General features: G+C 43.0%; 1 protein-coding gene across 4 annotated transcripts in view; it reads right to left on the bottom strand.

Moving 5' to 3' along the window:
* TAX1BP1 (Tax1 binding protein 1) overlaps positions 1 to 26,120 on the bottom strand; it is a 45,207-nt gene extending 19,087 nt beyond the window's left edge. For 2 of the 4 annotated variants that reach the window (XM_032951310.2, XM_032951311.2), the window contains exons 1-11: positions 25,887 to 26,120; positions 16,627 to 16,817; positions 10,926 to 11,028; positions 10,317 to 10,504; positions 5,458 to 5,616; positions 3,910 to 4,058; positions 3,201 to 3,291; positions 2,482 to 2,673; positions 1,627 to 1,809; positions 896 to 1,069; positions 179 to 233 (exon numbers count right to left, since the gene is read on the bottom strand). In XM_032951310.2, coding sequence (XP_032807201.2) covers positions 179 to 233; positions 896 to 1,069; positions 1,627 to 1,809; positions 2,482 to 2,673; positions 3,201 to 3,291; positions 3,910 to 4,058; positions 5,458 to 5,616; positions 10,317 to 10,504; positions 10,926 to 11,028; positions 16,627 to 16,806 — 1,474 coding nt within the window. In that variant the 5' untranslated portion in view covers positions 16,807 to 16,817; positions 25,887 to 26,120. The remainder of the gene's footprint in view (positions 1 to 178; positions 234 to 895; positions 1,070 to 1,626; positions 1,810 to 2,481; positions 2,674 to 3,200; positions 3,292 to 3,909; positions 4,059 to 5,457; positions 5,617 to 10,316; positions 10,505 to 10,925; positions 11,029 to 16,626; positions 16,818 to 25,886) is intronic. The other 2 variants (XM_032951314.2, XM_032951313.2) reach the window with 2 other exon arrangements.
* Between the last annotated feature and the right edge of the window lie 222 nt (positions 26,121 to 26,342).

The following is a 26,342-nucleotide window of genomic DNA, read 5'->3' as shown; positions in this document are numbered from 1 at the left end:
ATGCGTGCAAGGCGGCCAAAAGAACACACATGAGTTTTATCTCTCCGCTCTCAACCGCCCCGTCGTAGATTCTGCCGGTGGACGACAGAGACATAAGTTACGGCGATAACTTTTTACAGGATCAAGGGCACTGAAATGTTTTAACTGACGCGCTTGAGAATAATGTGTCTCGACTCACGAGGGGACTTCTGGGTTTCCATCGAAACGACCGCCGGCACTTCCACCTGTTCATCCTGTCGCAACAATGCAGCAAAGGGAGAATTTTTTTGTATTAACGTTACAGTTGAAGTGGCCACAATAAACCGCTTAGTTTTTTTCGAGTAAAGGAGGAAGAGCAGCACTTTCAAGTGAAAGGTGTTAAAATCGATTAGTGCAAATGTGAAAGCAAAAAATAGTTCATGTGACCAAATGCACACGACTGTGAATATGAAATGACATTTAGACGATGACCTTCTCAACTGGAGCAGATTACACCCAACCTCAAAAATGTATTTTACTTTTTAGAAAACTTTTAGTCAAAACTGTTAAACTAAATTGGTCCCTCCTCTTATTTACCAAGGGCTAAAATGTAGGCTTTAACGACAAATATCTTTATCGATTTACATGAATGCGTATGCTCACTGTACATGCATCTAATGACACGTATAGGAAGTTATTATCGATTTTGTTTACCGTGTATGTAAAGGGGTTCATGTGATTCTCTGCCAATAGAGACCGCTATTGTCACCTTCATGGAAAATAACAAAAAAATGTGATTCTTGGACAAAATCGCAGCCCCAAATCGTGTCCATTCATTGGAACATGGGGGGAGGGGGGGTGGGCATGACAATTTAAAAAACAGCTCTCGATTTCACAAATCGAGCATGCGCTGCCACCTCAGCATCCTGGAACGCACCCATTGCTGCTTCGCCTTGGTGAGCTCCTTCTGCAGCCTCATGCACTCCTTAAACTTATCCTTGTAGTGATCGGCTCCCATCTGCAGACGCAACTTCAGGTCTTCATTCTCCTTCCTGAGTTCGTCATAATCAGGCGAGTCTTCACGCAAGCCCTCAACGTTCTTGTTTTCCATCTGGAAAAGACGACGACTCGGGGCTTGGTCAATGAAGTCGCAGGTATGAGACCGGTTATTTCAGTGCAATGGACGAGAAAATGTTTGCAAAATTTCACAGTTTAATAATTTCCCACCACCACTCCCCTCAAGTGAAAGCTTTCAAAACCAGATGTTTCATCACTTCACAGAAAGATTCCCAACTATCAACTCAAAAATCTGAGGAAGGAAAAGAGTAATTTTTTTAAATTACTTTTTTTTACCTTACCACTGTCAATGATCTTATATAGACCGTTATCAATATCATGGGTCCCTGGTTCCTTACAGTCAAAATGAGCGCTCACTTGACCCTTGCTATATATAAAAAAAAGAGAAATAATGGACTTATTGCCTCTTAAGCATGTCAACTGTGCATTAAGTTAATCGAAAATGGCAATCCCAAGACCGCTTGCACAGATCGTGTAAGGTACGCCGAGACTTTTAAATGTTAGCAGGCTCACCGTAGAGAGCAAGGAATGAAAATGTCCCGTGCGGATGGAATGTCAAAGCCAAGAACACGAGTTGGTATCATTGGGCACCTGAGTGACGAGGGTGCGAAGTTCCTCACTGCTCGTGCGCTCTTGGTACAGAGAGGCCATCATTTTGTCCCGGGTACTGGTAGCGTCCAGAAGCTCCCACTGGAGGAGCTTTAACTTCTGCTCGCTGTTGGCCAACTGATCTTCGGTGCGGCGCAGCAGCTCCCGTACCACACCCAGCTCCTTCTGGAGAAGGCGCAGAGCAAACGAGGAGAGTTTCTACCATTTATCATCGCGATGTGATACGCAGTGCAGTTTACATTAGGGATGCAACGATCCATGGATACAGATTGCGTCTAACGATCAAGATACCTGCGTCGAAACCTAAAACTAATGATTATTTTATATTCTTACATGTCTTATCGATATCAGTCAATCTTTATCCACCAGTGGATGCTGCCATTCCTCATGGTTTGTCTTACGATGCTATAATCCATTACATTCCTGCGCATAAACTTCTCTGCTCCATCTCCGTGGTGGTCCTCCTCTGAAGCGCATTTTCTGTTCATTTACTGCCGTTACTTCCAATGCGGAGACACTCATTATCAGTGGTTACTGTACCAGACGGGCGCACTCAGTAAATATAGCTTCCCGAGAGAGCGAGTCGACCAGATGCCTGAGCACCGTACATTAGCAAATGTTGCCTTTGCATTGTAACCATCAATGAATCCACCTGCCCTCATTACCTGAAACCACAAAATTCCAAGAAAGAGCTTGCTTACCTTCACTAATTGGAGCCGGAAGAGGCCGTAAGGTTGGCCGAGTGGATGAAAGCTCATCAAGCAGATTGTTGCACAGATCAAGTAGTGCCATGCTCAGCGTGGAGTTGTTGAAATCCGAGCACACGCGTGGACTCACCTCCGGTTTAGATGACTCGGCTCCTGCAGCCCCGCAGAGCGACCTCTCTCTGTGAGCCGCGCTTTGCTGCAGGCGGGAGATTTCCTCCGTCAACTCTGAGATCGCGTTGTTCTTTTTTCCGACCTCTGCCTGGGCGGCCTGCAGGTTTGTGATGAGCTGCTTGTTTTCCAGGTCCGTTTCCTTGATGTGAGTCTGTGTACAGACGTTGGTCACAGTTTGGCATCCATAAGTACGAAACTGCTGTTGATCTTCTTTTCTTTGACCAAGACATTTCCATTTGGAACTCACACAGCTATGAAGTGTACTGCCATGTATGAGAATGGCCCTGAAAGATTACTTCACTAATCTACATCGGAAGATACTTCACGAGATGTCTTTATCCACACGAGAGAAATATCTTTTGTATACCTTGCAAAATATGCTGGTCGCATGTTAATAGTATTTTTTTTTCTGCGCTAGAATTAGATAGATCAAGTGAATTACCAGATTTAACAGGATGAAGATGATTTTGTTGTGTAATCATTATGACTGAATTGAGACCAACTCATTATACTTTTGAAACCATGGTGTAAGGGTGGGCTGAAACATAGCTTAAAACCTAGCATCTCGGTGGTGCTGGTTCATTAATCAGTGTTATTCAGACAGTGTTAGCCTCCTGAGCCACCCAACCACCTCTTGCACTTAAATGGCATTAAAAGCTTCTGCTCACTCAGACTTACCATAAAAAGATTTTTCTCCTCCCTCTCATTTTTAAGTTCGGTCTCTAGCTGTTGCTTTTCAGCAGTCAACTTCTTAATGCTGTCCTTGCACCTGCGCATGGACGGCAGCACAGAAAAGAAGTGTTCTTTAGATACCTGTGCATTTACAACAGAAGAATTGCATCAATCCTTAAACGAGATTGTCACATTTCTGGTGAGCACACGCTCGATCTATAAATCAGGTTTTGTGGCTTTTACAAACCCCTAGACATCAAAGTTCAGCATCAAGACTCCGTACCAACATGAAAAATAAGCTTGCGAGGTCAATAAATACCCTAAGGGCAATCATGCACTTTGCTTCTCATAAACGTAGCTCACAAATCCAACCCAAGGCAAATAGCAATTTGTAAATAGATCACCCAGGGACCTAAGAATCTTATCGGCAAAAGAGTTTCAAAGCCATAAGGTGGGCAGTAGGCATGCGGCGATATCATCAGTTAAAATTGATTCTTAGGCTCATTATGCGTGCATCGAACTGCGCGTAAGAATCTAATTATCGACAATTTATTCAAATTCTATGCGCATAATCAAAATGTTAACAAAGAAAGCTGAACGAGATGGTTAAAATCAGAATGATAAAGCCATTCGCTGAATCAAATGAACCAGATCTTCGATGCAACGATGTTCAGCGACTAAACGCAAAAGTCTATGAACATATTGGAGGCCTCACCCATCCAGCTCCATCTCTTTGTCCAGCATCTTCTTGGCCAGGGTTTCCAGGTCTCCCTCGAGTTGCTGAACACGTACGGCAGACTCCTCCAGCTGACGTTTGTGCTGCACGAGCCCCGAGTCCAGAGCCTGCTTGCTCTGTTCGAGTTCCTGCATCACAAGCGCGACGAAAGCCACATCTCGCCGTTAAAACAATGATGGGTCGCGGTATTTGTGACGAAAGATAAGACGTGTGTTTGAGGCAGGTGTTTGGTCAATGTTCCTTTTTTGTCCTATTTTTCAGATTTTTTTTTTTTACATCTTCATCGACAGTGGAGCCAGTTGCAAATTTTGACGAATTGTGAACATGGCCCACGATGCTCACAACTGCAGCAAGACCGTTATGATCATAGATTGACCAACTTGTGTCCTCTGCAAAGGTTGACTGTGGCCAAATGATCGAGAACGGAAAAGCGTCTTGATCTGGTGGTGAAGCCACAATGGAAACTTAGTCTTTCATTGCAAACCAGGCACAGCGAACGGTAGAAATGCTGCCAAGAAATAGTCGAAAACGCCGCGCCGATAAAAACGAACGTGTCTGAGCAATGAGCTCGAGCAATCGTTCCATATTTCAACCGGGTAATTTAACTGGTCTTTCAGGATTAATTTATATTTGTATTGCACAATCGATACACCTTTAAGGTGGCTAAATGGTCAATTTAAAAAGAAGAATAAAGCCAGGAATTTAATATCAACAGTATAACCCACTCCAGAGGGCAATGATTCAATGTGTAAACACAGTGCTCTGCTGAGGTACGACAGCTGAAAATAGAATTGGATTTCTAAACTGAAATGATGTCACCCAGCCCCCAGAGATGAAAAGGTCATTTTTTATTCCAATGCAAACCGTCAAACGTCCTCTGTCAAGCACTAAAAGAGAAATGGATTACTCACACGTGGCACACTGGTATGCCAGGCAAACTATACATGGCTGTGGCCTTTAATTAGGTTTATTTTGCCTCATTATCTTGTCAGCTACATGTAAGCAATGCACTTGAGATCCAGTATTGGCTGTTTATGCAGTGGCAATTTTTTTGCACAGCAAGAACACAGCCACTATGAAGGTTATTAACCCTGCAGTAAGGTAGTGTCTACACACACACACACACCCATGCACAGGGCTTAATTTCTCTCTGCATATTTTCTGGGTCGCTGGCAAGACTGCAGTAGTCATGTGCCTAGCAGACAGTGAGAGATATACCACATGTGGTGTGCAAAGAGCTCACTTTTCCAACTAATCTTTTCCAAGTTGCTGGCTACGACTGGAGTAGACATGTAACGTATTGCCATTGCCATAGCGAGAGGTATTCAAGGATGTGGTCGGGCACGTGTGTAAATATTTTCCGCGTGACCGACCCAACTAAAATGAATTCTTGTTCGTGCATCCCCAAAGAAAACTGCGGGAAAACATTTCCCGAAATGGCGCGTCCGCATTCATCACCGAAATGCCGATGTAAAAAACATATATCCAGCCAGAGCACCGTGAATGTTGAATGATTGGCACTCATACCGTGTAGCGGCTCTGCAAAGCGCAGTCCTCCTTGCGTCGTCCGTCCAGCTCCTCAGAGAGTTGCTTCATTTTCTCATTCATGCCGGTCACTTCGGTCTCCAGATCAGATTTAGCTTTGCTCAGCTCCTTATACTGGCGCTGCACCTCCTCCAAGGAATTCTATCAGACAGCACGTCTTGTTAGTGGTACGAACCTTTTGTTTGGGCAACATTTGTACAAATTAACTTTTCACACGAACTCTAAAAAAAACGCTAAAGCTTTTTAAACGGTTATCATGCCACGCGAAATGTCCGAGTTTTTCACCTCCCAAATCCACAAGGTTATTTTCGAAAACCTATTGGCGTTTTTTGGAGTGAACCTTTTTTCTTGCTGCTTCTGGTGGTATTCTTTAAAGGGCTATTGTGAAATGTATGCAGTCCCTACTCTATTGTTTAATATTCAGTGTGGAACACCAGGCCATCTGCTTCTTGCTTTGCTGTCAGCAGTATTGTAAGTGTTTATGGAGAGATGATGGGCCTTGTCAGGCAGCAGGAAAATGTCACCTGCCATCGCACGCTCCTTCTGCTCTGCCATCTGGGGCTAATAGAAACACCTTCTCTGGCTCAGCCCTGCCGAGCGCCACATTTATTCCTAAAAGCCAGTGTTGCTCTCCATCACTTTCGCTAAATACAACTGGAATTAAAGGTTACCGAAAGCCCTACTCTTCAAGCACGGCAATTGTAAACGAAAAGAGCAATAACAATTCTACGAAGTGGCTGGGTGGGTCAGGGGTCAAACACTAAGCTGGCAACACTTAGAAACTTGGGTTTGAATTTGGGTTTCAGCCACCTGTGATTAAACTGGCTTCTCAAGTGCCGTGAGGAGATGGTTACCTAATGGTAGCACATATTACATTTGTTTTTTCAGTTTTTTATGTTTAATCCTACTTCGATATTTAAAATATAGGTATTACTGACATGTAATGAAGAATATTTCTAGAGGATGAAACAGTGTGCTCTTAAGTGTGGTTAATTTAGGTTTATTGAAGTGACTAGGGAAGTAGTCACGTGGTATCTTCTGGGGCTGTTTAATGTTTTTAGTTGGAAAGTTTAAAGAGCAAACTATACATCACTAGCGGGAAGTACCCGGCGTTGCCCAGGGATAAAAAAAAAGATATTTCAAAACTTCTCTTAAAAACATAACATAAACATACACAAATACTAAGCTATCGTGAAAGCCCGGTGAGCTGTTTGTCTATCCATTTGTCCGTCAACAAAATTCTAAGAGGCTTGCAGACGTCGAAAAGGTGATAGAAAATGGCGAGTAAATAGTTGACCGCAAAGGTTTCTGAAAATAGTCGACCCCCCACCCCCCTCAAAAAATATTGACCCCCGCGCAGGCATATATACCTACACACCTTACATACAAAAGTGTGTAGTATCTAGTGACTCTATAGTAGTATCTGACTGCAATAGTATCTGGCTCTACAGTAGTATCTACTGACTCTATAGTAGCATCTACCGACTGTACAGTAGTATCTACCGACTGTACAATAGTATCTACCGACTGTACAATAGTATCTACCGACTGTACAATAGTATCTACCGACTGTACAATAGTATCTACCGACTGTACAATAGTATCTACTGACTGTACAATAGTATCTGACTCTAATAGTATCTACTGACTCTATAGTAGTATCTACCGACTCTATAGTAGTATCTACCGACTCTACAGTAGTATCTACCGACTCTACAGTAGTATCTACCGACTCTACAGTAGTATCTACTGACTCTACAGTAGTATCTACCGACTCTACAGTAGTATCTGCTGAGCCCAGTATTAGCTACTGACTGTATAGTAGTATCTACTGACTGTAGTAGTAACTACTGCCCGTAGTAGTATCTACTGGCCCTACAGTATTATCTACCGACTCATTCGTAGTGACTCCTAACTCTCTAGTATCTGCTGACTCTATAGTAGTGTCCACTGAAAATAGCATTAACTACTAACTCTATAGCAGTATCTACTGATTCTATAGTAGTATCTGCTGACTCTATAGCAGTATATTTTGACTCTATAGTCGTTACTACTGAGTCTGCAGCAGTATATACCGACTGTAGTGGAATCTACTGACTGTAGTATTGTCTACTGACTATAGCAGGATCTACCGACTATATGGTAGTATCTACCGACTCTATAGCAGTATCTACCGACTATATGGTAGTATCTACCGACTCTATAGCAGTAACTACTGACTCTATAGCAGTAGTATCTAATGACTATAGTAGTACCTACTAAATCTATAGTAGTATCTACTGACTATCGTAGTATGCACTGACCGTAGTAGTAGTAACTACCTCTACAGTGACTCTATAGCAGTATCAATTTACTCTACAGTAGCATCTACCGACCCTGCAGTAGTATCTACCTACGCTATAGTCGTATATACCGACTCGATAGTCTATCGCTATATATATAAAAGGGAAATTTGTGATTATGTGTGTCTGTTCAAAATGTTCAGTGTATTTCCCGACATGCAACAAACTTGAAATTTGCCATGTGGGTACTTTCCAGACTGTACACCATGCAAAAATTATAAAAAATACACTTTTGTATTTCTTTTCGGGGGGGGGGGGGGGGGCGCAATAATGCATATATTTTTTTCACGGGAAGTGAGCTGTGACGTCACATCTGTCATGTGTCCTGTATGCGGAAGCGTACCGCAGTGTGCCTGCTCATGTCACCACCCCCCCCCCCCCCCCGCAGGAAAAGTGAAATACAAATGTGTTGCAGATCTAAGGCGTTCTTCGCGCAGCATTGGTTTCTTATTTGAGTCGTTTACTGCCGCACACACCCTGAAAGTTGTGTGTGTCTGCAGCAAGCGTGGGTATGTGTACCTATGGACGCGCACGCGTATGTGTGTGTGCTCACGGCCACCACCGGTGACAATAATATGAACCGGTCCTGGGCCTCCCCTAGGTCGGCTCAGCCTCAAACGACTAACTGGTGTGGTGTGTGAACATTGCCACTGGGGAGACAAAGGCGGCCGGGCATGGTGCTGGCCACCCACCCCCTCGTGTGCCGTGCTGGCCTTCATAGGTGCTCGCTAACAGCACTTGCCCCCTACAGTCTCACAGGCTACGCGGGGGATCTTCGTCTTTATCCTGTGTGTGTGGGGGGGGGGGGGGGGGGGCAGCGACTGCGTAGCGATTCGCGCGCTGCGCGGCGAACCCGGCGACCCCAGTTCGATTCCCGTTCACGGCCAACACCGATGACGATTAATTGAACCGGTCCTGGGCCTCCCCTAGGTCGACTCAGCCTCAAACGAGTAACTGGTGTGTGAACATTGCCACTGGGGAGACAAAGGCGGCCGGCCATGGTGAATCCAAGTCCCGGACGAAGCCGGGTAGTAAAGCTAGTAACAGTATATACCGACTCTATTATAGTATATACCGACTCTATAGCAGTTAACTACGAACTTAACAGAGTGGCGTGGTGAGGCCTAGTCCCGTTGCAGAGCCCCCAGCCTTGCCGAGATTGCCCAGCCGGCCGAGGTGGCACCTTGGCAGGCTGGTGCTGGGCTGCTACACCCCCCCCCCCCCCCACCGCCTGCTCTACAGTAGCAGTAACTACAAACTCTACAGTAGTATATACCTACTCTAAAGGAGTATCTACCTACTCTATAGTCGTATATACCGTCTCTATAATAGTATCTATCAACTCTATAGCAGTTAACTACGAACTTAGAGTTCCGTGGTGAGGCCTAGTCCCGTGCAGAGCCCGCGGTCTCGCCTAGCTTGCCCAGCCGGCCGAGGTGGCGCCTTGGCCGGTTGTGGCTGGGCCGCTACCCCCCCCACCATCCCCCCGCCCGCACTACAGTAGAAGTAGCTACGGACTATAGTAGTATCTACCGACACTATAGTAGTAACTGCACACATTGGGGTGGGGGGGGAGAGGACATCACACTTTGAAGACTTTACCTCAGTGTTGTGTTTTTTGTTGCATTTTTAACGCGAATGAGAATTCCCCCCCCCCCTCCATCGAGTCAGCGTTCTCGTGCATGCGCAGATGCATGCTTTGGCATGCGCTCAGCGTAGTAATATAATAATAAAGTGATAAATTGTTACCTTAACTCCTTTACATTTGACGGATGGGAAAAAGAAATCGCGATTTTTCGGTCGGGAGGCTTATCGCGTCGTACGTGTGTAGTTTGTTGAAATGTAAAGCCAGCAGTTTGAGAGTTAAATGCGTCACAAGGGTGTGTCCACACACAGACAGACATAAAATTGCTTTTAAAGGTAAGATACTATTATTTAAAATAATCTATGCCTCGAGTTTCCTCGCTGGCTGCTTGCTGGACTCCTCTCCATCATCAATAACTCTGTTGTTAGAAGGCTGGCTAAACAGGAATTTTCCGCCTAACAAACACCGAGTTGAAACGTTGGAAGAAGTTCGAAAGACATTATAGTAACACCAAAGAGGTGGGAGTAACAAATACAGAAGACGGACATGATTCATTTAAAATTACTCTAACTTTTCAACTTGTGCTCCTATTAATGTAATTATGTTGCCAAAATATCATTTAAATTCCAGAGCATATATTAAAAAAAGCACGATACATATTATCTTACCATTTGAGTACGGAAATGTTTTTATTACTTTTAGTGCTCCGAGTATTACAACTACAGATGTCTCCTATTTTCTGTTGTAGAGCAACGGCTTCTCTATTCGCGAGAATCATAATAAAAACACATGTCGAGGAGTGTGTGAATAACATTTTGCGAACAACATTGCCCCTCCTTGTAGCCTTGCCAGCTGCACAAAAAGACTGTGTTGTCCCATCGAGGTGATGATGATGACGACGAAGGGTGGGTTACCTTCAGATGAGCGGCCTTGGAAGTAACGACAAGGATGTCGGATTCACCCTCAGTCTCCAGGGTGAAGAGCTCGTCGGACTCGGAGGAGTTGCGGAACTGAAACGGCGTGCTGGCTCCGCGGATCTCGCCATTGCTCGTGACATAGCACAGCTGGTAGAACTCGCCGTCGTCTTTTGGCAAGTAATACGCTGGCAGGGGGGTCGAAAGGTCACAAGTGGCGATAAACGTAATGTAGAGGTGTGCGTGCGTGCAGCACCTTGTGTCAAATGATTGCTGGATGAAGGCTTCCCCCCATGCCGTGCGGGTGGACAAAGCGGAGATTAAGAACACATTTTAAAAGACCAACTGCAAATTACAATTGCTTATTGATTTAATAGTCGCCGTTGCTTTTCGGTGCAATATTATTATCCTGATTGATTAGAAATTAACACATTAGCATACAAATGTGAAATACTGTAATTGATTTTAACCTTATAATTGCCCAATTTGGCTTTAAATAAAGAATTAAAATGAAATCAGTAAACATCATGGATCAAGCGCAAGTGGAAAAAGACAAAACTGGAGGCAGCAATGTTCGTTGATGCTAGCACGGAAGGTGTTAATGCTTACCTTGGAAAATGAGATGCTGCTCTGAGCCGAGGCTGCTCTGAGTAGAGCTTGGCACTGGGGCCCACAGAAAGGTGAAGTAGTCACGTGGGGTACGCCAGCCGACCTACACACACACACAGGCAAGGCTGGGAGTGTCACTCAGTCCACCTCGCATGGCTAAATCGCCCAAAATGGGAACCGCGCAATGAGGATGACAGATGAGAGATGTTGCCCTTTGGTCAACAAGCTAAATTTCCATATATATTTTATATATATTGTTTAACTTTAGTTCAATTGTTATTTGAAGTGGACTATCGGTCGTTATCAAGTCATGGGATGAAGTGACCGCTCAGAACTCTTGCCCGAGCAGTGCATTATTATTCAGTGTTAAAGAATGACTTGTGGAAAGTGACATCATAGAACTACTTCTGAGATGCATTCAAGTGACCTCTCATCCACATTTGGCGGTACCACTGTATCGCCCGTCCTGCTAGAGATGTTCGTTGCATTGCGTTAAAACCAAAAGCAGAATTTAAATTCTAAGAGCTGGATTGTTTGCAACATTATGAAAACCAGATTCAATTAAATGTATTTTTGTGCCATCATTTGTGACTTGGTCTGAGTCCAGATTAATCACAGGAGGCTATACTTCAGACATGTGGACATGTGCCCCTAACCATCGTAACCAACTGTTCATGATTAATTAAATCAATAACTTTCTTTACACATTCTATTCTGAACTTACAAGTTGCTTTATTATTTTGAATTTTCATAAAATTCTCAGCATCCTGCACACGCAACGAGTGTAACAAGTGTGCTCATTTGAATGTAAAAAAATTAAATCAGGGCAGGAAAATAATCATCAGTTTGTGCAGCTATTAGGCAATTTAGTCATTTGACACTGAACAGAAGGCAGCCCAATAGTCATTGTACATGCAGCACTAATACTAATAATATACAGGCTCACAGAGTTTGTGGTGATAAACAAATTTCCCAAGTGGAACAACCGAGCGTTGAAACTATAAAGACAGCACTCTCTATAATCACGAAGGGAAGTGTCATCTATAAATAGCACAGAATTACTTGTTAAGCAGATTGAGACACCGCAAGCAGGAGGGAGCTCATGTGATGGCCGTGTGTGCCCGGTTTGTTACAGTTCTGGGAATGACCAGCTTTGGCAATGAAGGTGATTTGCACAGAGGCACTTTCTTTCAGTCCGTCATTACTTTTGCGTTTCATGTACGAGGCATCGCGGGCCTTAATCCACTGAGAGGATACTGACCGTAACAGGTTAAAGGATGGGTTATTGCTGCACTTAAATGACGTATATATAAAGCAAACCTCAGCAGTGTAATACTATTCCGCTGTCTTCAGGTGGCAGCAAATACCTATACATTAATGGCAAATACAAAAATAACGCCGAACAGAGGGAACTCTACCAGTCACAACCAGAACTGGAGGAGGGTTCGATAACCTATAAACTGAAGCATTCGGTACAAATTTTAAAATGCGCAACACATGTTTACAGTGGGGAAATACTCGACTGTAATCATGCAATGAGTCACCCCTACCACGATTCTATGATCTTGTGACAATTTGATGTAATGATTACATTTTACAAATCGATTACTTGAATGGCTCACATGGTGAATGCAGGGAGAAACTGCAGAATTTAACGCAATGAAAATGTACAGATTATATAGTGGTGCGACTGCATAGGACCTGTTATAAGAATCTATGGAATAATTCTTGAACAATCGCATATGCAGCCCATGACAGACATCCAGCATTGCATTGACCAAGGGCTGTATGCATGTAGAACTTCTTTCACACCGAACACAGCCAACGGTGCTAATTGTTGGTATGAATCTCTGGAGCTCGATCAAGCAATTACAGGGGCAAAACTTTACCTGCTGGATTTTGTAGTGATAGAAATCTCCAAAAATACATGGGACAAAACCAATTCTTACAAATATAATTCAATGCATGTACCATGAGAGTAATAATATTTTTAAATTGATGAATTATTCATTCATACTAGCTTGTTTGCCCGTCCAAGGACGAGTGCATATTGCAGTAAATGTGAAATATTCAATAGAAAAATTGTTCAGCTCATGATTATTAATGAGGGGGTGGGTTCCCCATGTGGAGTGACGTCACCAGCTAATGGTTATTGTGGAGGGGTGCGGCATGTGGAGTGACGTCACCCGCTCATAATTATTAATGAGGGGAGGGGTGCGGCATGCGGAGTGCGCGACCTTCTTGTGTTGGTGTAAATTTCCACGCGGGCATGAACATTAATTAAGGGGGGGGGATATTTTGCAGTGACGTCACACACGATGTAGCACTGTGCTGCGTACATACATTTTTACCGTCACTTTCTGTAAAGAAACGTCATATTTGAAGCGACTTTGCGTAATATATTATTCAATTCAGCTCGACCTTCCTCTGTGAGTGCAAAAATTCCACCCACTCATGAATATTAATGAGGGGGGGTGGGCCTCATGTGGAGTGACGTTACGTGCGGGGAAACACATTCTTGGCTCATGAGATTAGTAATTTAACTTTACACTAACCAGCTCCACCCAGTGAAATTTTTTGTAAACAGCGTTGATGAATTTTACAATTCAGGGTCGTGATTCGAATTAAAATAAAAGTCTGTCCCGTTTGTTACACCTCATTGTTTATCCTTTGTTCTGTCTCTAATATAAAAAAATGGTTTGCTCTATTGGCCTAAAAGTAAGATAAGCATAGCTTTCCTAAATTGTACATAACCAATTCTCATGCACATGATTTGATGCATGTATTGTGAGCATTCCAATCGATTTATAAATTAGTGAATAAATACATCGTTCATATCCAGTGATGACGATGACTAGTTTCAGCAATGAAGCTGATGGATGCGAGAACACTAACAAAGAAACCTATTATTATTATTTGTATCTCCCAGTTGAACCTATCGATGTCACTTTACCGAAAGACCAAAAGAATATGAATTCCTGCAGTCACGAAAGCTTTAAGTCAAGATTTAAAGAAACCCCTTGATTTTTTATACACCGAACTAATAATATAATGCTGATTACAGGTTAGGTAACAAGATTGGTTGGGAGGTCATAACCTTGCATTGTCTGTTGATGAGCCAAGCAAGAAATCTCGAATTGGGAGAATGTGGTGTTTTGAGTCCATTATAGCTTAGCAAGGTGTGCCAAAATAATGCTGTTGTAAGCAGTTTGCTTTCAAAACCTGTTTGATGCAAAGTTCCCAGCAGTGCATATTTTACATTTTCGTGTGCCTAGAAATGCACACGGCAATGTTCCTTGACCGGAAAGGACACAATGTGTATAATATTCTCAGAGTTGTGGACGAAGATATATATTTTATCGTGTAAAAAGTGTGGGCCTATGACCAATCACCCTCAAGTGTGCACTATCTTGAATAACTCTCGGCAGCTAAACAAAGTTGAGCCTGGATAGTGCTTGGATGGGCAACAAATCCATGCACGAAACTAGTTGTTATAGGCTCCTGTAAGGCAACGTGGTGGGCAGCAGAGGGCAGTGCCACAAAGTTCAACGTTGTGCTCTACTACTATCCTCCAACGTCTATGCTTCCCACCTTGACCAAACCCGCACTGACCATCGTAGTGAAGTGTGTGTGGTTAAATAACTCCTGTGACCCACGAATCATGAGTCTTCTTCCAGCAGTGAATTGGCAAACGGGCTATACATGTAGACATTAATTGCACAATTTATTGACCATGATTTATTTATGGATAAAAGTCAGGAATGTTTTAAAGAGACAGCACTAAAATACATTGAGAACTTTAACCTACGTGTCCAGGGCTTTAAACAAACACAATAAAAATCGAGCAAAGTTCAACCCTTGGCTCTTTCCTAACTATTTGTAAATGACGCAACATTCAGTTGATGTGAACACTACCCTTTCCAAGGTAATCTGTGTAGATGCTGACTCACATGAATGAGAATGACATTTAAAAGCATTGTAAGATATTTTTCAAGACTCAAATGCATTTCCAAGACTTCATCCACGTGACATATGATTATGATACTGCATACTAGATCAAAGCCAATAAGTCTACATTTTTTTATTGAATGTAATTCATGTCCATTGGTTGTTATGACAGCCATCAGTGAATCAGTTGACATTGATGAAAGAAAATTTTGATTTAAAGCTTTCGTGACTGCAGTAATTCATATTCTTAGTTTTTTCGGTAAAGTCACGTTGAAGAGAAACAACAAAATAACAAAATATATATAAAACAATAAAAAATTCTCACGACGTTTCGACCATAACTCAAACGGTCATCATCAGGTGTGTCGGTTTGCATACATTGTTGTTTCTCTTCAACGTGACTTTACCGAAAAAACTAAGAATATTGATGAAAGATTTTACAAACCAAAGTCTAAATAAAACTATTGAGGAATGACAAAAAAAAACAATACTATAAATCTACATGGAGATTGCACAAAGAAACACTTTCAACAGTGTTTATTTACAGTAATATTAGATGCTTTCCAAAACATTGGACTGGTAAAATAAAGACAAATAACATAAATGGAAAACCCATAATATTGTATGTACAGTAAAACCTTGGATTGCGAGCATAATTCGTTCCGGAAACGTGTTTGTAATCCAAAGCACTCGTATATCAAAGCACTCGCATATCAGTTGTGATCACGTGACGCTCGGCAGACAAAGCGTATACGTACTACTCATATTGCTAGACCTCGCTCGTTTATCAAATTAATATTTATTTAAAATTTTTGCTCGTCTTGCAAAACACTCGCAGACCAAGTGACTCACAATCCCAGGTTTTACTGTACCTGTAGTGACTGACTCAGAGACACTAATAGTAGGAGGCACTCTATTTATTATACGGCCTTAACAGTTAACACTTGGTAACTACGGTCCCCAGTCAGGACAGCTGGTAGACTGCCTGACTGGCGACGCCGTGAGGGGGAAGACGAAGACGACAGTGAAGACTCAAGCAGCACGACGGGGATCCCACTCCAAACGACAGCCCCGAGGTCTGCTCCCGGGGCCCGTCTTATATGGTCAGCGTGGCCTGGCTCCACCCCCGGCCACGCCCCCTTCTGGAACCTACGAGCGGGTTCTCGATGTGCCCCTTCCGTAACCTTTCCCGTACATCCCTCTTTTGTCTATCACGTGACCTGCTGTCAGTCAGGGTTTCTGTAAGCTGCAGTTCCCCTTCCCTGCCAGCAGCCAGCGCTATGCTGCTACGTGACCGATTCTATGTCACTACATACCAAAAAAATCTCCCGTAGGTAATGACAATTTAACAGTTTGGAAGCTGCATTACTTTTGCTTCAGTGAGTCATGTTTAAATAAACTATTTTGTTTAAAGTTTAAGTGTCATAAGCAAAAGTGTGAAAAATCAACAGGGTAAATTAAAAAAAAACTTTCTTTATATTTGTTGCAGTAGAATGCAGTGAATGTGTTTTCAGTCAAAACAAGCTCCACATGACAAATGCCATCCAATATGCTGGCAGTCATAATCGGAAGCCTACTGTAAAAACAATGCAATTATCACAAGGCACAACATCAGTAAAAGCGATGATTAAAAAAAAGTGAATTCATGGAAAAGGGTAAGGTATTCAACATGCTTTAATTGAAATAATTCTAGTAATTCCTCCTATTTCTTACGAGACATCTAGTGCGGGAAAAACTCACACAACCCCCTCACCTTGAAGATGCCAACCCAGTCCTTGGAGTGTGGCTGAATGTGCTGCGTGAGGGTGTAGCGACACTCCAGGTGTGTGTCGGGTGGGTACGCCTGGGCCACGTTGTGGAAAATGACGTGCGAGAAGCTGTACGGCTCTTTATTGCAGTCGCCCACAGGAGGTGTCTGCACCAATTCGGCCATGGTGTAAAACTCTGCGAAAGGAACGGCACAAAATAGAGCGACAGTCACAAATCATGCTCACGTTGGGTTTTTGTTGAAGCATTGTAATACTGATGAGAAAAGGATACGTGGATTATGCCAATTATGGTTTCGTCTACATTACTGTAATGGGGCAACCCACAATGCAATGTGCCATTAAATAGCATAACTTTCAATACAAATTAGTTTATTTAGTAATACATTGTTTTTATTTAAGGATTGTCTATTACTCAAGAGACCAATAAAACACATTGTTAATCTGGAAACATTTTTTTATTAAAATGTTATCTGCTCTATATGTGCTCTGAAGAAAGGTAATTGGTTAAAAAGTCGCTTATGAGATTTTCTTTTAAGGCAGTGTTATTGACGAATATGTTCAGTGTTTTGATATTTGTATTTGTATACAACTGCCAACGCAGTATCACCATCTTCTTATCACATGTCATGTTTAATTTTGAAAACATCCTTCTAAAAGAGCCATGTTTTGATGGCGCACTCAGGACCAGACAGAAACAATTTCAAGAGAATTTCATAAATTTGGATGATTTGATGTCGCCAGCCAGACAGGTTAGCAGGTTCCCAGGAAATAAAGATTATTAGGTGCAAATCCACGATCATATCATTATAAATTCACAGGTTGCAAAATAAATACATCTTATTGTATATTGCACTGAGGTGTGGTCGTATTCAAGTTGTGTATTAATACAAATTGTGTTATAATGTAACAAGTTCCTCCGCAGGAAGCCAGTCCAGTTTTTTCCACTGCAAGTGTGACATGGTCATATTTCCTGACAGCAGATTTATCGAGTAGCATTTTGAACTGGCTGCAATGGAGACACCACCATGAATGGCAGTGTGATAGTCTATATCGAATTTAATTAAATAGTTAGTTATTACAAAATCAAATGTGGCTTTTGTTTATTTGGAAGACGAAACACCAAAGTGCAAACAGATTATTTTGGGCATACCTGCCTTGGCTAACACAAGTCTAAAGCTTTAATTTTGAAAAAAAAAAACGTTTTAAGTTACTTATTCTTGGTTCTTTCACTTAGAAGGGAAACAAAATAATAAAAATATAAGTTACTGTGAGGGTAGACCAGGATAACATTCCAGTGAAGCCACTCCCATGTTTCAATTCGTCAACGTGGTGGCATCACTAAAGCGCTAACTTTAAAGTTTAATATTATTGTTCCCAAAGCTTCAAACTCACTTTGGACAGCCAAGGGCACAGCTTAGGTACAACTCTAAAAATATCTTCCGTTTTTTGCATTGCCTTCCCTTAAAGCTGTAAGTTAAATACAGTTCTCATAAATAAATAAAAACTACTGAAGTTACAATACAGTCACGTTAAGCCTGCCACTAAAACCGTGTGCAAAGGAAATGCCACTGTTCTACTTGAGGAAGATTGTATCCCAAGCTTGCATATCAGCTGTAATGCCTGACTCTACTGTATTCTAACTATAGCACACTCAAAGCAATGTTTCAACAGCAGTGTATTGCAAAGTTACGAATGCCTGCTATGATACAGTGAGGGGAAAAAAAGTATTTGATCCCCTGCTGATTTTGTACGTTTGCCCACTGACAAATAAATGATCAGTCTATAATATTAATGGTAGGTTTATTTGAACAGTGAGAGACAGAATAACAACAACAAAATCCAGAAAAACACATGTCAAAAATGTTATAAATTGAAATAGTATTTGACCCCTTCTCAATCAGAAAGATTTCTGGCTCCCAGGTGTCTTTTATACAGGTAACGAGCTGAGATTAGGAGCACACTCTTAAAGGGAGTGCTCCTAATCTCAGCTTGTTACCTGTATAAAAGACACCTGTCCACAAAAGCAATCAATCAATCAGATTCCAAACTCTCCACCATGGCCAAGCCCAAAGAGCTCTCCAAGGATGTCAGGGACAAGATTGTAGACCTACACAAGGCTGGAATGGGCTACAAGACCATTGCCAAGCAGCTTGGTGAGAAGGTGACATCAGTTGGTGCGATTATTCGCAAATGGAAGAAACACAAAACTGTCAATCTCCCTCGGCCTGGGGATCAATGCAAGATCTCACCTCGTGGACTTGCAATGATCATGAGAACGGTGAGGAATCAGGCCAAAACTATAAAGGAGGATCTTGTCAATGATCTCAAAGGCAGCTGGGACCATAGTCACCAAGAAAACAATTGGTAACACACTATGCCGTGAAGGACTGACATTTTGCAGCGCCCGCAAGGTCCCCCTGCTCAAGAAAGCAAATATACATGCCCGTCTGAAGTTTGCCCATGAACATCTGAATGATTCAGAAGACAACTGGGTGAAAGTGTTGTGGTCAGATGAGACCAAAATGGAGCTCTTTGGCATCAACTCAACTCGCCGTGTTTGGAGGAGGAGGAATGCTGCCTATGACCCCAAGAACACCATCCCCACCGTCAAACATGGAGGAGGAAACATTATGCTTTGGGGGTGTTTTTCTGCTAAGGGGACAGGACAACTTCACCGCATCAAAGGGACGATGGACAGGGCCATGTACCATCAAATCTTGGGTGAGAACCTTCTTCCCTCAGCCAGGGCATTGAAAATGGGTCGTGGATGGGTATTCCAGCATGACAATGACCCAAAACACACGGCCAAGGCAACAAAGGAGTGGCTCAAGAAGAAGCACATTAAGGTCCTGGAGTGGCCTAGCCAGTCTCATGACCTTAATCAAATAGAAAATCTGTGGAGGGACCTGAAGGTCCGAGTTGCCAAACGTCAGCCTCGAAACCTTAATGACTTGGAAAAGATCTGCAAAGAGGAGTGGGACAAAATCCCTCCTGAGATGTGTGCAAACCTGGTGGCCAACTACAAGAAACGTCTGACCTGATTGCCAACAAGGGTTTTGCCACCAAGTACTAAGTCATATTTTGCAGAGGGGTCAAATACTTATTTCCCTCATTTAAATGGAAATCAATTCATAACATTTTTGACATGCGTTTTTCTGGATTTTGTTGTTGTTATTCTGTCTCTCAATGTTCAAATAAACCTTCCATTAAAATTATATATTGATCATTTATTTGTCAGTGGGCAAACGTACAAAATCAGCAGGGGATCAAATACTTTTTTCCCTCACTGTAGGTACTACTTGAACATGATGTGGATCAACCACTTTGAACAATCATACCATTTTCATTCAAGGGACTTCACATCTAAGCACAATGACTTTTTGGAAGCAGCAAACTTCTGATTGACTGACAATACCTGAAATATTGTTCTGTACTCATGACTTGCTTGTAATGTTTTTGTTGTGCATGTAACAATTGAGCCATATCAAATACAGCTAGCTGGCTGGATGGCTCAGATGTCCAAGTGATGAGCTGGCACTTTTAAGATGCTGGGTTCAAATCCTGTAATTAAACCAGGTTCTCAAGTGCAGTGAGCTGATGGTTTTAACCCCATTAGCAATGACTGCACAATAACACAATTTCACATTTGGTTCTGCACTTACTTGGGCGAAATTTCAGCTCTGTCATTTGAACTGAAATTCTGGTGGCATAACAGGTGGGGAAGTGCTGCTATAACTCTTTAGTGTGAAGAAATAAACACAGAGGTAGCTATTTGATATGTACTTTAGCGTAAAATGATCTACCACATAGGATTGGCAATGATCTGATAAAAAAAAACCTGCGTGGTTTTTGTCTCAAGACTCCAATAGTAAAATAGAGAGAAAATTATGGGAAAAGGTAAAAAAACATAACCATGCTCAGGGATATCCAGGTCATCCTTGCATTAATTTATGGTACCTTAACTCAGCGGTCCCCAACCTTTTTGGCACCAGGGACCGGTTTCATGGAAGACAATTTTTTCACGGACCGGGGGGGGGGGTTCATCATTGGGTCTTTCCCCCCTTTTCAAAGAAGCTCTCCAGTGACGTTTGTTTTTTACTCATTTTGGCTAGGGTTAGCTTGTGGGCTTACCAAAACTGTGACAAGAGCGCGGTGCGGGAGTGGTTCCTAACAGGCCACAGACCGGTACCGGTCCGCGGCCCGGGGGTTGGGGACCCCTGCCTTAACTGATAGGGAAACCTCAACCAGGATTCAAACATTGAAAGTGCAGTACTTCCTACAGTCCATAATACAGGATTTATTTGGTTAGATCGCATAAATATATGTGTCAGTTAAACCCACTACCACCCGACAGCCATTTAGTAAGGTTTGTCACGTAAACAGAACATGCAAATTCGTTACTATTTATGCGATATAACCCAAAAAACCTGCGTTATGGATTATATTGGTCGCGAAAGCCTAGGTGTTAAACGGACTTCCTGCAGTGTTACTTAAAGAGGAAGGAACGCTAGTTTCAGTGAATATAGTATTAGTATATCAACACTATGCAGTGACCTGCTGCAGAGGTTGTATTTTTATTTGGATATAATTTTACCCAGGATAGCTGTATTGAGTCTTTAGAGGGTCCTGTCTTGTGGCGTTTGGCCAGTTATTTTGTTTTATGTCTTTCGTAAAGCGTGAAACTGAAGTGCCCAGAAAAAAAACCCGACATAAATAGGGAACAATACTCTTTGGTTCTTTCGGTAAAGTCACAAGGGAAGAAAAAAAGAGGGAATATCACACAAATGTTTGAAAAACAGCCAAGCTGGCTGTATGCCATTCCTGGCCACCTTGCAGCCCAAGTTGGTTTGTGAGTTTCAGAAACGTCCCTGCATGAGCCATCGATCCTTGCCTCTAAAACGGTGCATTATGAAACCTGCAGAACAATGGCACCGTGAGAAGCATGCTTTGAGATTAACCCAGCAACCGCAGTTGCTTTTTTGACCGTGGCTAGCATCAGTGGTGAATATCTGAACCAGTTCTGGGCTGTACCTTCACCAACCCACATTGACCAGTGTAGGTGAAGCATGGTCAAACAACCACCAAGGTCAACATGTCAGGTGGAAGGCCTTCTCGTCCAGTCGTGGATCAACGTATGTGAAAAAAATACTTGAAGTGTATTTATTGGTAAATCTCATGTGAAAGGTTACCTTTTCATAATCCACTTGCGAGATTATAAACTACGGCATTGCTTCATGCTCTTTTATAAATTATCATACGGAACTCAAATTCCTTGGTAAAGAACCAAGCTAAAACTGTACAGCTAATTTACATTGATATCTTTTAGTAAACACATTTAAATGGCTAAATGATACAAGTACTAGCATGCAAATTCATAAGTAATCTATAGTAACTGCAGTAGATATAGATTGCTCCTCTCCACAATCTCCTTAATCCCTGCAAAATTGAAGGTTTATTTTATATTCTGCTGCTCCCAGTCAAAAATAATTTCCCTTGGCTGGCACTTGAATTTTTCTGTCTTTTCTGCCTCCCTTCATTCTGCTTTATTTAAATGTATACAGTACATACTTGTCAATCCGCTGTTCCATTAAGGCCCCCCCCCCCCCATGTTGGTCCTGGGGTTATTTAACCATACTACATGACACTTTAAGCACGTGTTGATGGAGCAAGACTGATTCACAATTCACTCGCCAGTGATGTTAGTGGTGGGCTGGAATTGAACTAAACACTGTACCACCACTTCCTTCATTGTAATGTACCACGTGGTTTATATTGTCATAATATTGGAATTGATCCAAACCTAACCCTGATGAGTGGGTGTAAAACATGTATCAAATGATATTGATCTTAAGCTGCATCCACTAGAGGCCACTACATTCACCACAATGTTGAAATAAACGATTCTCAGATCAAACCGATCCAGAAACATGGCAATTCAACCAATCTCTTGGGTTGGTGTCAATTGTTAAACCCACACTGATAACATTACACACGATAATGGAAAAACCTTTGGACTTTGACTCCAATACCTGTGCTTACGCACACACAAAAAATTGGTTACCACATCTCTGAATATAATGATGCACTAATTAAGTCTTGTAAATACAGTGAGGGAAAAAAAGTATTTGATCCCCTGCTGATTTTGCACGTTTGCCCATTGACAAAGAAATGATCAGTCTATAATTTTAATGGTAAGTTTATTTGAACAGTGAGAGACAGAATAACAACAACAAAAATCCAGAAAAAGCATGTTAAAAATGTTATGAATTGATTTGCATTTTAATGAGGGAAATACGTATTTGACCCCTCTGCAAAACATGACTTAGCACTTGGTGGCAAAACCCTTCTTGGCAATCACAGAGGTCAGACGTTTCTTGTAGTTGGCCACCAGGTTTGCACACATCTCAGGAGGGATTTTGTCACACTCCGCTTTGCAGATCTTCTCCAAGTCATTAAGGTTTCGAGGCTGACGTTTGGCAACTCGAACCTTCAGCTCCCTCCACAGATTTTCTATGGGATTAAGGTCTGAAGACTGGCTAGGCCACTCCAGGACCTCAATGTGCTTCTTCTTGAGCCACTCCTTTGTTGCCTTGGCCATGTGTTTTGGGCCATTGTCATGCTGGAATACCCATCCACGACCCATTTTCAATGCCCTTGCTGAGGGAAGGAGGTTCTCACCCAAGATTTGACGGTACATGGCCCCGTCCATCGTCCCTTTTATGCGGTGAAGTTGTCCTGTCCCCTTAGCAGAAAAACACCCCCAAAGCATAATGTTTCCACCTCCATGTTTGACGGTGGGGATGGTGTTCTTGGGGTCATAGGCAGCATTCCTCCTACTCCAAACACGGCGAGTTGAGTTGATGCCAAAGAGCTCCATTTTGGTCTCATTTGACCACAACACTTTCACCCAGTTGTCCTCTGAATCATTCAGATGTTCCCTGGCAAACTTCAGACGGGCATGTATATGTGCTTTCTTGAGCAGGGGGACCTTGCGGGCGCTGCAAGATTTCAGTCCTTCACGGCATAGTGTGTTACCAATTGTTTTCTTGGTGACTATGGTTCCAGCTGCCTTGAGATCATTGACAATATCCTCCCGTGTAGTTCTGGGCTGATTCCTCACCGTTCTCATGATCATTGCAACTCCACGAGGTGAGATCTTGCATGGAGCCCCAGGCCGAGGGAGATTGATAGTTCTTTTGTGTTTATTCCATTTGCGAATAATCGCACCAACTGTTGTCATCTTCTCACAAAGCTGCTTGGCAATGGTCTTGTAGCCCATTCCAGCCTTGTGTAGGTCTTCAATCTTGTCCCTGACATGCTTGTAGAGCTCTTTGGTCTTGGCCATGGTGGAGAGTTTGGAATCTGATTTATTGCTTCTGTGGACAGGTGTCTTTTATACAGGTAACAAGCTGAGATTAGGTGCACTCCCTTTAAGAGTGTTCCTAATCTCAGCTCGTTACCTGTATAAAAGACACCTGGGAGCCAGAAATCTGATTGAGAGGGGGTCAAATACTTATTTCCCTCATTAAAATGCAATTTTGTTGTTATTCTGTCTCTCACTGTTCAAATAAACCTACCATTAAAATTATAGACTGATCATTTCTTTGTCGGTGGGCAAACATACAAAATCAGCAGGGGATCAAATACTTTTTTCCCTCACTGTATGGGACGTAATGCATTCATGTATGCCATTATGTAGTATCACTGTACCACTGTGTGCTTGCTAGAGTGGCTAATTATGTGAGGGGTTAGGGGTGAAAGCTAGAGCCCTCAATACTACCTCCACACAAGGCCGTTTGATCTCTTAAAATATAGATGGTGTAATGACGAATGGCCAACTCTGATTACCACCTAAAATTTCACAACCAAACTTCTGGATGTGATCTATTCAAACGTCAAGTGGTCTCTCATCTCAAATGTGCGTTGTCATGGGCTTGTGGTGGAAATTCTGCATTTCTACAACAGTGGCCAGTGTATTCTTGGTTCTTTCGGTAAAGTCACGTAGAAGGGAAACAATAAAATAAATCAAAATTTAGTGGCCAGTGTATCCATAAGACAACCACTGTTGATTTCCCACAAAGTGATGCTCATTTGATGTACCCTGGAGAGATGTCTGCTAACTCACGATAAAGAGATCTGAACCTATGAAGTATGTCTGTTGAACTTCTTTCGCACGGCGCTAATCGGAGGTGCGGGATCTTCCCAAATGGAGTCCAGTATTTTAAACTTAGTGTCACTCGGTTTGATTTAATCAACACTCTCTATGTAGTCAGGCTACGGTCGATTGCGATGGAATCTCATCGGTTCTATAGCTGCGGACCTGGAAGCCAGTGTCATCTGGAATAGGAGACGTGTCGTTTGAGTTGGTCAATAAGAGGCTGGTGAAAGGTTAGTACAGGATTGGTTCAGATACGACTCGCCACTCCGTGTTAGCCGTGAGCGGAAATCGCTCGAACTCAGGTGGTCGGGCTCATAGTGTACTGCGTCATCGCAAGCTAAACGTACTGCGCACATCCGTAACGGCCATAAAGAGACGCGTACGCAGTATGAACCTACTCAAAACAGCCAACGATCGAGAGACGCAGCAGGCACAGTAGTACATACACACAAATAACACACACACATCTATATATATAGATAGGGAGAAAAGCATTAAGTTAAACGGAAATGCCGCAATTGGGGATGTAAAGACCCTTGTTAATCTTGGGCCTCTTCCTACGTCACTGCCGCTCTTAACGCACGACATTCATGACGGTGATTCCCGGTATGGTGATGATGGCGATGTGGATAACGATGGTGATGTGGATAACGATGGCGATGTGGATAACGACGTTGACGATGCCACACAGTTACCCCCGACTGATGATTGGTACGAAGCTTTAATGTTGGTTGTAAGATGTTTACGGTCTTGACGATTGACAGCGATGCGAGCAATGATGGTTATGAAGATGTGACGGTGACGACGATGAGTCAAAAAATACATTGAGGATGATGGTGATAGTAATTGGCCGTGATAGTGAAGATTACTGTGCTAATGGCCATGCAGATGCTGAGGGGACGGCGATACTAATGATGGCAGTTGAAGATGCTGACGACGATAACAGTTATAAAAACGATTGTGAACACCAACGACAATCATGTAACGTTTTACAGTTAAATGTGATGTTGGTGCGAACGAAGACGACGTTTGTCGATATTAAGATTACGACAGCGACGACTGACGATGATGACGACCATCACTCACTCCGAGTCGAGTTCTCGCGTGCCCGTCCTCCCTCTTTCTTCAACCCCTCGTCTGGGCCGCTACGAACGACGCCGACGAGCGCAGGGACCTGGGCCACCTCCGGACTCTGGCCGTGTGATGCCGCGCGACCTCTTGCCACGAACCCGGTCAAGCGACTGCCCTCCTCAGCCGACACCAAACACCACTAACAACACTAACCACCCCGGAAGTCGCCTCCCACAATCCTGCGCGCGCCCCGCTTCCGCTCTCCACGCGCGTGTTTGGGTTTTTCCACCCCGCCTTCACCGAGACCGCCTTCTGATTGGTGCGCGAGCCGCGAGGGGAGGAGTTCAGAGATGTGGGGGAGGGGTTGAGGGGGGGATGGCGAAGGGGCCTTGGCACCGTCCGGTGTTGACTCGTGACGTTACGCGAATGACGTGGGTTTGTGACGTAAAGAACCAGAATCTTTGTACTGGA

The sequence above is a fragment of the Petromyzon marinus genome, chromosome 10 (assembly GCF_048934315.1).
Source record: "Petromyzon marinus isolate PM22_M1 ecotype Great Lakes invasive population chromosome 10, UKy_Petmar_22M1.pri1.0, whole genome shotgun sequence".
Taxonomy (NCBI): domain Eukaryota; kingdom Metazoa; phylum Chordata; class Hyperoartia; order Petromyzontiformes; family Petromyzontidae; genus Petromyzon; species Petromyzon marinus.
The sequence above is the reverse complement of the archived record's forward strand: the minus strand, read 5'-3'. Positions and strand labels throughout refer to the sequence as shown.